Source organism: Salmo salar, chromosome ssa08 (assembly GCF_905237065.1).
Source record: "Salmo salar chromosome ssa08, Ssal_v3.1, whole genome shotgun sequence".
NCBI lineage: Eukaryota > Metazoa > Chordata > Actinopteri > Salmoniformes > Salmonidae > Salmo > Salmo salar.
The window spans coordinates 19,717,752-19,732,860 of record NC_059449.1 but is presented as its reverse complement, the minus strand read 5'-3'; the positions used below and the strand labels follow the sequence as shown (position 1 = coordinate 19,732,860).

Here is a 15,109-nt window from a genome sequence, read left to right as displayed (position 1 = left end):
CCAGGCTTTTCCCACCACTGTGTGCTGCAGTGCTTCTATGATTCTGTCAAAGACTCCCATTACTTTGTTGCTTCAACAACTTTTTTTGAACTATTATTTTACTTTAAATCCCCTTCCTGTAATTCCCCATAGCTACTGGGTTTGGAAACGCAGCTTGCCAACTATTCACAGGGCTAATAGTCAATCAGAGAAGCCAGACTGAAGGGTTTCCAGCTGTCACTGACAGCTTAGGTTTCCCTTTTTCTGGAGGAGCCCTGTGGAAGATAAAACCCGCCTAGCATTAGCGTCTGTCATTTCAGGAAGCCGTTAGCCTTTAGGCTAGCTGCCGTCAGCCGACGTTTGGGGAGTCGTTTCTCAAACACAGGCAAATGTTTTTCTGCCTGAAGTGGGTGACAATTTAGATTCCCTTTTGTAATTCTGAGATGCACTTGCCGACTGAGCCATTGCTGTTACCGTCTGTCAGACAATGGGCAGACTGTTGTGAAAGGGCACACCCTTCTGACCACCGATTGAGTCACTGACTCCCTCTCTAACACATTGTCAATATGTCTTTCTGGCTCTCCCCTCTGTCTCTCTCTCCCTCTCTCTTTTCTCTCTGACTCCTGTCTCTCTCCCTCCTCTGTCTCCCTCTGTCTCTCCTGTCTCTCTCCCTCATACACATAAAACCCCAAACTCAAATAAGTTGACACATTAGTAACACACGCAACACAACCCTGTGGCAGAGAGCGTTGTGGTGGGAGAGTTAGACAATAATGGTTGAAATGACATGATCGTTGATATAGAGTCAGAGACTGACAACAGGCAGATAGACAGAGAGACTGACAACAGGCAGATAGACAGAGAGAGACTGACAACAGGCAGATAGACAGAGAGAGGCTGACAACTGGCAGATAGACAGAGAGAGGCTGACAACTGGCAGATAGACAGAGAGAGGCTGACAACTGGCAGATAGACAGAGAGAGGCTGACAACTGGCAGATAGACAGAGACTGACGGATCGGCTAAACACACAGATGAGACTGACAGGGAGGCATAGAGGCTTCTGAGGCATAGACGGATAGGAAAACACAGCGAGCGAGGGGAGAGGGAGGGGAGGGTCTGGTCTTAGAAGAAGCAGCCAGCTGCCGTCTGAGGCTCGGAGGCCCTGTTGCTGCCCCAGCTGGTCCAGCCGAAGGGGACATGTTTCCCAGACACCCACAAAGCCTGGGGTCGGGTGCAGGGGTCACGGGGTCACCCTGGGGGAGAGAGGGTGGAGGTAAACTAAACACAAGCCAAACCTGAAACGTCTCTCTCTTTCAGGAAGGGAAAGAAGTGAAAGGCTCTAAGCTAGGACCCAAGGGACAGGCCACTTCTAAGTAGAACCAGGCTGGACAAAGAGGCAGCGAGAAAGAGAGGAATAGCGAGGGGAAGAGGGAGAGACAAAATATTGAGAGAAAGATGGAGGGAGGGTAAGAGAGAGAAAGAGTGGAGGTGAAGTACAGATAGAGGGGGAATGGTGGAGAGGAGAGACGAGAGGGAGGGAGGAGGGGAGGGAGAGAGAGAGACGGAGGGGGGAGTAGAACAGAACGTTCCCCCCCAGTACAACTCAGTAGGTTGTTGTGCAACAGTCCGTGTCAGGTTACTTCAGGGCCCCGGGGCCTCCCGAGTGCCGTCAGTCACCGTGTGTTTCACAACGTAGGCCTTGGATTAGGAGCAGAGAGGCCTCACACACACACACACACACACACACACACACATATGCTCAAACGCTCTGTACACACACACAAGCACCCATATGCTATGACGCACACACACTGGATTGTGTTTCATTCTATCCGATGGCTCTCGTGTTTGGGCTAAGAGGGTTAGGGTCGGAGGGCTACAAAGAGAAGGGAGGGAGAGAAGGGACTCCCGAGGGGCGCAGTGGTCTAAGACACGGCATCTCAGTGCTAGAGACGTCCAGGCTGCCGCACATCTGGCCGTGATTGGGAGTCCCATAGGGCGGCTCACAATTGGCCCGGCGTTGTCCGGGTTTGGCCGGGGTAGGTCGTCATTGTAAATAAGAATTTGTTCTTAACTAACTTGCCTATTTAAACGAAGGTTAAATTAGATAGAATAAATGGATGTGAGGGCTGATTTTGTGCTTCTAGGTTGAGCCGACCATATTGTGAAGTCCTTTTCTGCTGTTTTGATAGTTTATACTCTCTCTCTCTCTTATCTCTCTGGTGAAGAACGCCTTTATAGATGGTGTTTACATTTTGTGGAGATCTCAATCTCAATTTAAGGGGCTTTATTAGCATGGGAAACATATGTTTACATTGCCAAAGCAAGTGAAATAGGTAATAAACAAAAGTGACATAAACAATCAAAAAAATAACAGTAAACATTACACTCACAGAGGTTCCAAAAGAATAAAGACATTTCAAATGTCATATTGTGCCTGCATACAGTGTTGTAATGATGTGAAAATAGTTTAAGTCCAAAATAAATCAACATAAATATAGCAGCAGGACGGAGAGAGGGAGAAAAGAGCCAGTACAGGAGTTAAAGAGTTAAATGGAGAGGAGAGGGCTTCTGTGTAGAAGATCATCTGAGGTCAGTCAGACTAGAACACAGAGAAATGAGGAGCGAGGGAAAAGAGCGATGAAGAGAGGGGGAGGGTGTCCTATCCGCGTCATTGTGTCGTTAGAAACCATAGTTCTTCTTTTAGAAGTGCTCTAGCAGACACCTTTTATTGTTCCCCTTCCCTTGCTTTATCTCTGCTTGTGACATCAGAGCGCTGCTACAGTGCTACATAGATTCTATTCCATTAGCAACGTTTTCTCTCTGTTTTGAGAAAGTGACATTCTGGCACAAGGCTGGCTTTCCCATTGAAGCTGAAGGACAAAGGAAGGAGAGACTGGGGCCTTGGGTCGGGTCTGTCATCCGAAAAGATTCTGTCTGAGTTGGTCAACATTTTCCTGCTCTCTTTTGCTCTCTTTCCTTTCGCGTGTGTGTGTGTGTGTGTGTGTGTGTGTGTGTGTGTGTGTGTGTGTGTGTGTGTGGTGTGTGTCTCAGTGAGCAGAGCAGGAATTCACCTCTAAGAGTGAGGGGTGAACCTAGGGCAACAGGTAGTGGACCGCTTGACTGGCCAGGTTTGAGAATGGCTGGAAGGCATGTTTCTCACAGTCACACACACACTGACCAATGTGTGTGTAGATCATGATAGAGACTGTCTCCCAGATCCGTGAGAGAAATTCAACTCAATATGGCATGAGGGTCTGCTATACAAATAGATGGAAAGCAGTGTTGGGGGAGAAACATGCAACATTATAAAATCCATGTACACAAACAACAAGTGTGCTGTTATAATTGGTTGAAAAACACATTTCTTCCCACAGGGCCGTGGGGTGAGACCGGGATGCAGCTTAAGCCCCGCCCTCTTCAACATATATAGCAACGAATTGACAAGGGCACTAGAACAGTCTGCAGCACCCGGCCTCACCCTACTAGAATCTGAAGTAGGACTAGGTGATATGGCCTGAAACTCATATCTCAAGTTTTTCAAACTTATGGGCTATTCATGATACATATCTCGATTTAAAAAATATAATTAAATCTCGAAATAAGCTGTGTTGTACAATTAAAGGTCAAATACACTGCATTTAAAACAATGCAATAATCAAATTAATTCACACTCGTAAAAAAATACAAAAAACTAAATTCTGCGATACAGGCATTTGGAATATTGAGCAAAAACATACATTCAAATTAATTAAATGGATTTGATATATCACCCAGCCCTAATCTGAAGTCAAATGTCTACTGTTTGCTGATGATCTAGTGCTTCTGTCCCTAACCAAGGAGGGTCTACAGCTGCACTGAGATCATCTGCACAGATTCAGATTCTGTCTGGTTGACCTGGACCCTGACAGTAAATCTCAGTAAGACAAAAATAATGGTGTTCCAAAAAAGGTCCAGTCGCCAGGACCACGAATACAAATTCCATCTAGACACCGTTGCCCTAGAGCACACACAAAACGATACATACCTCGGCCTAAACATCAGCGCCACAGGTAACTTCCACGAAGCTGTGAATGATCTGAGAGACAAGGCAAGAAGGGCCATCAAAACAAACATAAAATTCTACATACCAATTAGGGTCTGGCTAAAAAGACTTGAATCAGTTATAGAACCCATTGCCCTTCATGGTTGTGAGGTCTGGGGTCCGCTCACCAACCAAGAATTCACAAAATTGGACAAACACCAAATTGAGACTCTGCATGCAGAATTCTGCAAAAATATCCTCTGTGTACAACGTAAAACACCAAATAATGCATGCAGAGTAGATTTAGGCCGATACCCGCTAATTATCAAAATCCAGAAAAGAGCGCTTAAATTCTACAACCACCTAAAAGGAAGCGATTCCCAAACCTTCCATAACAAAGCCATCACCCACAGAGAGATGAACCTGGAGAAGAGTCCCCTAAGCCAGTTCTTCCCAAACATTTTAGAGTCCCGTACCCCTTCAAACATTCAACCTCCAGCTGCGTACCCCCTCTAGCACCAGGATCAGCGCACTCTCAAATGTTGTTTTTTGCCATCATTGTAAGCCTGCCACACACACACTATACGATATACATTTATTAAACATAAGAATGAGTGTGAGTTGTCACAACCCGGCTCGTGGGAAGTGATAAAGAGCTCTTATAGGACCAGGACACAAATAATAATATAATAATAATCCAGAATTCTGCTCCTTATTTAGCCATCTGACATATAACACTGTATTTGTTCATCGAAAATCGAATAACTCACCACAGGTTAATGAAGGGTGTGCTTGAAAGGATACACATAACTCTGCAATGTTGGGTTGTATTGGAGAGTCTCAGTATCTGTTGCTTTTATACGTGTCTTGCTACTCGAAAGTCGTCTTTATTCTCGCTCCAAAAAGTCCCGTGGCTTATTTTTCAAAATGTTTCGTTTCTAAATGTCTGCGCAAGTGTGACGGTTTCCCGCGAGACAGTAACGGTTAATGTGATTGGATGTTCATTATTTGACTAGGCTCCCTGTATTTGACATTGTGTCGTTATTTCGCTGAACCCAAATGTATAGCCCCGTTGGAAAATATAAATGTACTGTTTGAATTGTTTTTTTTTTTATGTGAATCACATTTTTATTTGGCGTACCCCAGACGGCATTGCGCGTTCCCCCAGTTTAGGAATACCTGCCCTATGCAGGCTGGTCCTGGGGCTCTGTTCACAAACAGACCCCACAGAGCCACAGGACAGCAACACAATTAGACCCAACCAAATCATGAGAAAACAAAAAGATAATTACTTGACACATTGGAAAGAATCAACAAAAAAACAGAGCAAACTAGAATGCTATTTGGCCCTAAACAGAGAGTACACAGTGGCAGAATACCTGACCACTGTGACTGACCCAGACTTAAGGAAAGCTTTGACTATGTACAGACTCAGTGAGCATAGCCTTGCTATTGAGAAAGGCCGCCATAGGCAGACCTGGCTCTCAAGAGAAGACAGACTATGTGCACACTGCCCACAAAATGAGGTGGAAACTGAGCTGCACTTCTTAACCTCCTGTCAAATGTATGACCATATTAGAGACACATATTTCCCTCAGATTACACAAACTCCCATATCTATTGGGTGAAATACCAGAAAGATGTATGACCTATTGCCACAAGAGAAGGGCAACCAGTGAAGAACAAACACCATTGTAAATACAACCCATATTTGTTTATTTATCTTCCCCTTTGCACTTGAACTATTCGCATATTGTTACAACACTGTATGTAGACATTTACAATTTAGTCATTTAGCAGACACTCTTATCCAGAGTAACTGACAGTGGTGAATGCATACATTTTTTTTTTTTTTTCCCCATACTGGTCCCCCGTGGGAATCGAACCCACAACTCTGGTGTTGCAAACACCATGCTCTACCAACTGAGCTACATGGGACATAATATGACATTTTAAATGTTTGTGAGTGTAATGTTTACTGTTCATATCTATTTCACTTGCTTTTTAATTAGAGAGAGAGAGAGAGAGAGAGAGAGAGAGAGAGAGAGAGAGAGAGAGAGAGAGAGAGAGAGAGAGAGAGAGAGAGAGAGAGAGAGAGAGAGAGAGAGAGAGAGAGAGAGAGAGAGAGAGAGAGAGAGAGAGAGAGAGAGAGAGAGAGAGAGAGAGAGAGAATCTGGATCCTATTGTTCCCCTCTGCTTCACCCCTCCTGTCAACACACACACACCTGGTTCTCACACCCACTGACCAGTACACACACACATACTGACCGACCCCCCCCCACGCACACACACTCTGGTTCTCACACACTAACTGACCAGTACAGACTATTGATTGAGTAACGGTGGGAGGAAGAGGAACAGCCATCTGTTGATTGAGTAACGGTGGGAGGAAGAGGAACAGCCATCTGTTGATTGAGTAACGGTGGGAGGAAGAGGAACAGCCATCTGTTGATTGAGTAACGGTGGGAGGAAGAGGAACAGCCATCTGTTGATTGAGTAACGGTGGGAGGAAGAGGCCAACCACAGTGACATTGTCTGATCAACAGTTTCCACATCACCCTCATGGGAAAGCGACCTCATCATGAATCAGGTGTTTTATTTCAATAGGATCTTACTGTACTTCCCCAGAACTCCTCTGTCTCATCAGCCATTCAGTCAGTTCACCACATCCACCATGTAAAGGTTGAAGAGCAGGTTAATGAACAGCCAGCGAGCTTCCCCTAGGAGACTCATCAGAACCATTTCTCCTCCCCTACCCCTAGGAGACTCATCAGAACCATTTCTCCTCCTCTACCCCTAGGAGACTCATCAGAACCAGCTCTCCTCCTCTACCCCTAGGAGACTCATCAGAACCAGCTCTCCTCCTCTACCCCTAGGAGACTCATCAGAACCAGCTCTCCTCCCCTACCCCTAGGAGACTCATCAGAACCAGCTCTCCTCCTCTACCCCTAGGAGACTCATCAGAACCAGCTCTCCTCCCCTACCCCTAGGAGACTCATCAGAACCAGCTCTCCTCCCCTACCCCTAGGAGACTCATCAGAACCAGCTCTCCTCCCCTACCCCTAGGAGACTCATCAGAACCAGCTCTCCTCCCCTACCCCTAGGAGACTCATCAGAACCAGCTCTCCTCCTCTACCCCTAGGAGACTCATCAGAACCAGCTCTCCTCCCCTACCCCTAGGAGACTCATCAGAACCAGCTCTCCTCCCCTACCCCTAGGAGACTCATCAGAACCAGCTCTCCTCCCCTACCCCTAGGAGACTCATCAGAACCAGCTCTCCTCCCCTACCCCTAGGAGACTCATCAGAACCAGCTCTCCTCCCCTACCCCTAGGAGACTCATCAGAACCAGCTCTCCTCCCCTACCCCTAGGAGACTCATCAGAACCAGCTCTCCTCCCCTACCCCTAGGAGACTCATCAGAACCAGCTCTCCTCCCCTACCCCTAGGAGACTCATCAGAGGCAGGCTCCACATTACGCCACAGATTATGATGGTTGATGATGATTACCATACCAACACCTGGGATTCTAGTTAACTAGGTGGTGGAGATGGGTGTAATGTGTATATTGATGTTGTATATACATGTCACCTTTGTAAAAGAGACCGAGGTCTCAGAATGTCTTCCCTGTAAAAAAAACCCAGAAAGAAGGAAAAACAAATAGAACGAGTTGGGTGGGTTGTACGATCCACCGTTAAAATGAGTCCATATTCATTTGGGAACTTTGGGTAACCTGAGCGTAATGGATTTGGAGGGTAACGTAATCTGTGGCGACATGTTCTAAGAACCGGTTCTCAACAAGGAACCTTTGTGGAACTAGAAGGCTCAGTGGTCGAGCTGGAACAGTCCCTCAGTAGCGGTGGAGGCTGGTGAGGGGAGGACGGCTCATAATAATGTCCGGAACGGAGCAGACGGAATGGCATCAAACACCTGGAAACCATGGGAACCATGTTATTGATACACTGGTTCCGCTCCAGTCGTTACCACCAGTCTGTCCTCCCCAATTAAGGTGCCACTAGCCACCTGTGCTCGGTAGGTGGTACCCCAGCTGGTCCCTGTTTACCTTCACAGCAACCTGTTTTTTAAGTCACCTTCAGCCCCCTGTAGACACACACACACACCTGACTTGCTCACCCCCCACCCAAACCATCACCCCCCCCCCCAACAACCCCCAGCCTGCCCTCACCCCAGTGGCCTCGGTGAAAGACAGTGAAGGGGCTAGAGAGGTGGATATTATCCCTCAGATGAAAGGAGAACAGTGTTTTCCCTCCAAAGAGTGGAGCGTCCACCGGTACATAAGACACACCGACAGGGTGGATGGTTGTTATCCCTCTGGCTGCACCCCTGTGATAAGCCTCGGCCCTATTCATCCGTGCACACTGTAGAGAAAAAAAGTTTTGCAACGGAAGACGAAAACAAACGTTACTTACTGGACCACGTTCAGGTAGTCCCTCCCTGTTTCAGTCCCTTATCTTCCGGTGGGCGCCTAATGAACACAGCCCTCTCTGTCTTCAATAGAGACTATAGACGGTGATTAAAGGACGTGGCCGTGGTCTCTCACGTTACGGGAAGTCGAAGGGAAGGTGTGTGTGTGGGCACCGGCTGTCTCGTCTCGTCATCACAATCGATTCAGCTGTTCAGAATCACGGCCAACAAGTCTTTAGCGGTTGTGTAGACGGCGATGCTATCTCCGTCTTTTCTCACGTGCACGTTGTTAACGGCTCTGTGCAAATGATAGCGAGAGCTCAACACGTTATTTTCAAACGTTCATGTGAAATGTTAAGACGCGGGGCCCGGAGTTTATCCTTCTGGCCAGGAAAGACTCAGAGTCCTAGAGGTGGGCTAAAGTATGGCCCATATGTTTCTCTTCAAAGGTCATCCATCACTAGAGGTTTCTATCAGAATCCAGTCCACCCGTGACTGTCCTCATCCCAGCTCGTGGTTTGTCATTGTGAGAGCCGGCCTTTGTTTCTGTGGAACTGAAAGAGCCCTGTTTCCTCTACAGTCTACTGAGTCTCACATGCTACTCCTGGGGTCAAGTGCTCATTTCTCTTTTAGAACCATTGTATCGTTTTATAGAGGAAAAAGACCTCCCGGCTCAGCCTTTAGTCCCCACACACACACACACACACACACACACACACACTCACTTTCTCTCTCTCTCAATTCAAAGGGTCTCTCTCTCACACACACACACAATACCCTTGACTGTGTGCCTCAAACAAACATCGCTAGGCCTGCTGCATTCAGGAACCTCTTTTGATGTCTGTGTGTCCCAGTCTGTCTCGGCCAGGCCCCAGTGTGGGTCCCTCTTCTCTCTACCTTGGCATTGGCTGAATGGCCGTGCCACACGTTGCCCCTGGTTACCAAGCTTGTCTCTGATTGGACGTTCCTGACCCTCCTCGGTTTGCCACCGATGTGTGGTGCCATACTAGGCCTGCTGGTTTGGGTGATTTTAAACCCATTAAACATCTCTATGGTTATCACTATCAATTCATCATAAACCAATTTGCGTTTCAAATGGAATTTTGACAACTACACACTTCCCCAAACAACTGTAATACTGTTGGTCATTAATAGTGTCTTTGTAGCTGTTTGGCTGACTGCATTTGGAAATACTTTAATTTGAGTTAGGATCATTTGAGTTAGGATCATTTGAGTTGTGTGTAAGAGCTTATATTAACTTTCACTTCTGTGGGGAGAAGCTAGCTTGTCAATTAAAACCATACGAAAGTGTTCTCACATGCATTTATGTTCCTGTTTCAATCTCTCCACACTGAAACTACAATGTACCATTTCCTACTCTTTTCATGCTGTAGTCATGCGCCTGGTTCCTCTCCAGGTTTCTTCCTTCCAGGGACTTCGTCCTGTCCACTGTGCCTCTGCTTGCTCTTCAGTGTCTAGACTAGTTTACTGTGAAGCCCTTTGTGACAACTGCCGTTGGAAAAATACATTTGATTGATAGTCGTACTAACCCCAGCATCTCCCCCTGCAGGTATGATCCGGCCGGTGCGCCGTAGCTTCTACGACCCCACGTCGGCGCCGGGCCAGGGTTGGCTGTGGGAGTGGGAGAACGACGCGGGCTCCTGGACCCAGTACGACACGGAGGTCGGCATCGCCATCCAGACGGCCCGGGACCGCCAGCAGCCCTGGCTGGACCTGGCGCCGCTGGGCTTCTGCTACCTGGTGGACCTGCAGGGCATGACCCAGATCAACAGGCAGACCCAGAGACAACGCAGGATACAGCGGAGGTCCGACGTGGCCTACCCACTGGTGTCAGGACCGGTACCCAGGAACGGAGGTGGAGGATCGGGTCCGACAGGAGCGTTACTGGGTGTTGGGGTGTCGGGCGTCAACGGAGGCGCGGTGTACCCAAGCGGCGGGCTGGCGACCATGCAGTCCCTCGCCGGGCAGCCGTGCTCCTGCCAGCAGTGCATGCTGGTCTTTGGTGTGAAGCAGAGCACTGTGAGGTCATCGACGCACAAGTTGGGCCACCGGCCGAGTAAACCTCAGAGTAAACCACCCAGCCCCAAATCTGCCACCCTGGGGCGGGGCCAACTCAGGAGCTCCCCCGCTAGATCTGCCTACTCCAAAACCTTACCTCACGGACTCTCCATATCCCGGAACCAGTCCTCACCGCGACGGAATGCCGCCCTCTTCGCCCGCTCCCTCTCCCTCCTCAGCGCCCAAACGGGCACCCTCTCCATCTCCAACCGACCCCCTCCTCCCTCCCTCCCGCCCCCTCAGCCGCCCTCCTCCAATCAGGGCCGCCGTCCGTCCGCGCCGCCCCCCTCTCCCTCCGCCACGAGTCAACCGGTGCCCACCGCCACGCTCGTCACCCCGGCGACCGCCGTGACGTCACCGCCCTCGCCCGTGCCGTCCCCGTCGCCGCGGCCCATGGCGCCCCAGCGCGCGGCGGCGTGCTCTGCCCCCCTGCCCCAGCGGTCCAGTCTGGCTGGGCTCAGCCGGCCCGCCCTACAACGCATCGCCATGGCCCAGTCCCGAGCCCTCATCGCCTCTGGGTGAGTGACACACACACACACACACACACACACACCACACACTGATGTGACTGATACACACAAACACACACTGGTTGCCACGGTGAGTGAGATGGTTTTGGTTGAGTTGTTGTTATGACTGAATGATTCTGGATGATCTCATCTGGTTCTACTTGGTCTTTCATAATGGAGAATACTGTGTTGTTGAGAGAGGGTTGAGATGTCTACATTCTTCTACTCTTTGGATGCTTTGCGGGTGAGTCTTTGCGGGTGAGTCTTTGCGGGTCAGTGGATGTGGGACTGTGTCTACTTGTGAGAGGGAGTACGCATTCAACTATCCCAGCAGCCCCTCTGACAGATGACCATCTGGGGACCAGAAAGAAAGGAGGGGATGGAGGGATGGGGGGATGGAGGAATGAGGGGATGGAGGAATGAGGGGATGGAGGGAGTGGAGGAATGAGGGGATGGAGGGAGTGGAGGAATGAGGGGATGGAGGGAGTGTGAGAGAGGAGAGAACAGCTTGTCTTTCTGCACGCCAGAGGGTCTATGGCCTCCCTCTGTCTCTCTTTCCCCTCTCTCCCCCTCTCCCCCTCTCCCTCCTTCACTCTTTCCCCCTCTCCCCTACACTCCCCCTCCCCCTCCAACTTTTCCTTCGCTCTGTCTCTCCCTCTCTCCCTCTCTCTTTGGGTTTCCCAGGACTCCTGTGTTCTGGGGGCCCATCCCGGGCTCTATTGTGTGCGCCCAAGCATTTCCACGGCAACCTTTGTGACCACATTGAGGCCTAGTCGGCATTAGCAACACAATGCCCGCCTCTGCAGTGGCCAGCCCGGGACAACAGGGTCTGGGCTGGGGGAGCCGTGAGGCGAGTAGGGGGGGGTTGGTTTGGGGAGTAGAAGGTTAGGGGCGGAGGAGGGGAGGTAGAGGGAGTGAAGGGATTTATGGATAGTGGGGGGTAGAAGGAAGACAAAAGCAGAAACCACAGTCATCATTGTAATGCTCCGTCTCGGTCTGTCTTGAGGCTTTTGTCAAGGAGGATCTTGGGGGGGGTTGGGGGGCAAGAGAGTCCTACATTTAGGGAGTTTGGGGGGGTAGACATAGCCAGCCAGACACAGACACTGTCAGAGGGGGGAGGGGGGGACGACAAAGGAACAACTCAGCAACTAGCAGAGATCGATCACAATCAGGCCGGGGGGGGGGAGAGAAATAGAGCAAACCTAGATTGTTGATTGTAATACGCAGAGCAGTGTTACGTTGTCAGTCAGTTGTCACACACACACACAGAGTTGTGAAATTGTTTCAAACCAAGGGACACACACACACACACACAGAGAAAGTCAATATTGATGTCCTCACAAAGCTGCAGGAATGTGTCTCTTTCTTCTAGTTGGGGGGTGAGAAAGAGACAAAAGAGTGAAAACAGAAAGGGGTAGGAAGGGTTTCAGAGGGCTGAGAAAAGAGAGAGAGAGAGACAGTGTGGTAACACCATTACCTCACTGTATATAGACATACAATGACATTTGAAATGTCTCTATTATTTTGGAACTTGTGTGAGTGTAGTACTTACTGTTCACGTTTTGTTTATTTCACTTGTGTTTATCATTTCACTTGCTTTGGCAATATAAACATATGTTTCCCATGCCAATAAAACCCTTAAATAGAATTTAATTGAAGAGAGAGAGAGAGAGCAAGGGTTATAGACGCTCTGGAAACCGAGCCAAAAGTAAAAAAAATAATAGAACACAATTGAAATCGATACAATGTATCACAGTCATGGAATAACAAACAGGCGTTTTAAAGGTATGTGCTCTCGTGCTCGTGCGTGTGTGTGTGTGTGTGTGTGTGTGTGTGTGTGTGTGTGTGTGTGTGTGTGTGTGTGTGTGTGTACTTACACACGAGTGTGTGAGAGTGCTTGGGAGTTTGTTGCTCCCAAGGCTAAATCACTCGCTCTTCATGACCATCTGGGGACACAGGGAGGAGAGGAGGATGGAGGGAGAGGAAGAGAGATAACAAAGAAGGGGAGGAGTGTGTGATGGAGTGGGGGTTAGGGTCACCAGGGGTCAAGAGACTCTCCCACCCCACTCTCCTCTCTCTCACCCTCTCCTTTCTCTTCTTTCCTCCACCCTCCTCTCCTCCACCACCCTCCCCAGTCTCCCTGTCTGTCTGCCCCTCTCCCACTAAGACACTAGATACACAAACAAACACCCTCCTCTCCTCCACCACCCTCCCCAGTCTCCCTGTCTGTCTGCCCCTCTCCCACTAAGACACTAGATACACAAACAAACACCCTCCTCTCCTCCACCACCCTCCCCAGTCTCCCTGTCTGTCTGCCCCTCTCCCACTAAGACACTAGATACACAAACAAACACCCTCCTCTCCTCCACCACCCTCCCCAGTCTCCCTGTCTGTCTGCCCCTCTCCCACTAAGACACTAGATACACAAACAAACAACCCCAAAGAGAAATAAACTGCACTGCAATGTCCACATTCCACTGTCTTCCAAAGATAACTAGTAAAGTATGTACACTCAGTGCACTAGGTTGACTAGTACAGTAGTCTTAGTAGATCTAGGATCAGCCTTCCTGAATCCTAACCTTAACCATACTGATCTTAGATCAGGGTTTAGGAGCAACTGCATCCCATTCAGAAGCAGGAAGTGTGATTATCTGTGAACCAGAGTTTCTCACCCGGCTGAGATGCAGAGATGCTAATTCATGTCTATAATAATGTCATTATTAACTAATTAGCACAGGTGTGAGTGTGTGAGTGTGTGAGTGTGTGAGTGAGTGAGTGAAGGATATAAAGAAGGGAGAGGAATATCCAGATAAAACAACAGACAGACTCAGAGGGGAAGAAAGGCCTTGGAAAATGTAAGACCTCATCTGACCCTGAGAAAAGAGGAACAGATGAATGAAAGAGAGAGAAACAAATAGAGATATGGGTGAAGGACGTAGATAAAGAGGAGCGTGGGAAAGACATTCGGTTCATTTGTTTCATCTGCATTTTGGATAATGGGCTCCATGTAGTAAAGGCCCAATGCAGATGTTTTTATCTCAATAGCAAATCATTTCTGGCTAACGATTAGGTACCTTACTGTGATTGTTTTCAATGAAAATGGTCAAAAAGAAACAAAAATAGCTTCTTAGTAAAGAGCAATTTCTCAAGCAAGAATTTTGCTAGGACTGTCTGGGAGTGGTCTGAGTGGGGAGGGGAAAACGGAAAACGAGTTATTATTGGCAGAGAGATTTGGAACTCTCTTTCTTATTGGTCTTAACAAATTTACCGCCTGGTGATGTCACCAAACAGCTCTTACACTAAAAGGGCATTATCATCACTTTCACAATTTCTCAGTATTATTTCAACCTCGTAGAGTGGAAATATACACTGAGTGTACAAAACATTAAGGACACCTTCCTAATATGGAGTCGCACCCCCTCCCCTTTGCCCTCAGAACAGCCTCAATTCGTCAGGCATGGACTCTACAAGGTGTTGAAAGCGTTCCACAGGGATGCTGGCCCATGTTCCCTCCAATGCTTCCCACAGTTGTGTTAAGTTGGCTGGATGTCCTTTGGGTGGTGGACCATGCATGACACACATGGGAAACTGTTGAGTGTGAAAAACACAGCAGCGTTGCAGTTCTTGACACAAACTGTTGCGTCTGGCACCTACCATACCCCATTCAAAGGCACTTAAATCTTTTGTCTTGCCCATTCACCCTCTGAATGGTACACATACACACAATCCATGTGTCAATTGTCTCAAGACTTAAAAATATTTTTTTTACCTGACTCCTCCCCTTCATCTACGCTGATTTGGAGTGAATTTAACAAGTGACATCAATAAGGGATCACAGCTTTCACCTGGATTCACCTGGTCAGTCTATGTCATGGAAAAATCAAGTGTACTCAATGTTTTGTTCATTCAGTGTATATAAAAAATAAATCTGGGAAATCACGTTTTTGACTGCACTGAGCCTTTAAGGTCAAATGTGTTAGTGCCTATGTACTGTAGGTGAAGCAGGCCATGTGTTAGTGCCTGTGTACTGTAGGTGAAGCAGGCCATGTGTTAGTGCCTGTGTACTGTAGGTGAAGCAGGCCATGTGTTAGTGC

General features: G+C 48.4%; 1 protein-coding gene across 3 annotated transcripts in view; it reads left to right on the top strand.

Annotated features, from left to right (window-relative positions):
• LOC106610472 (E3 ubiquitin-protein ligase DTX4) overlaps nt 1-15,109 on the top strand; it is a 31,220-nt gene that overhangs the window by 3,966 nt on the left and 12,145 nt on the right. For 2 of the 3 annotated variants that reach the window (XM_045722954.1, XM_045722955.1), the window contains exon 3: nt 9,998-11,024. In XM_045722954.1, the coding sequence (XP_045578910.1) occupies nt 9,998-11,024 (1,027 nt within the window). Of the gene's footprint in view, nt 1-6,330; nt 6,596-9,997; nt 11,025-15,109 lie in introns of those variants that run through there. The other variant, XM_045722956.1, reaches the window with a different exon arrangement.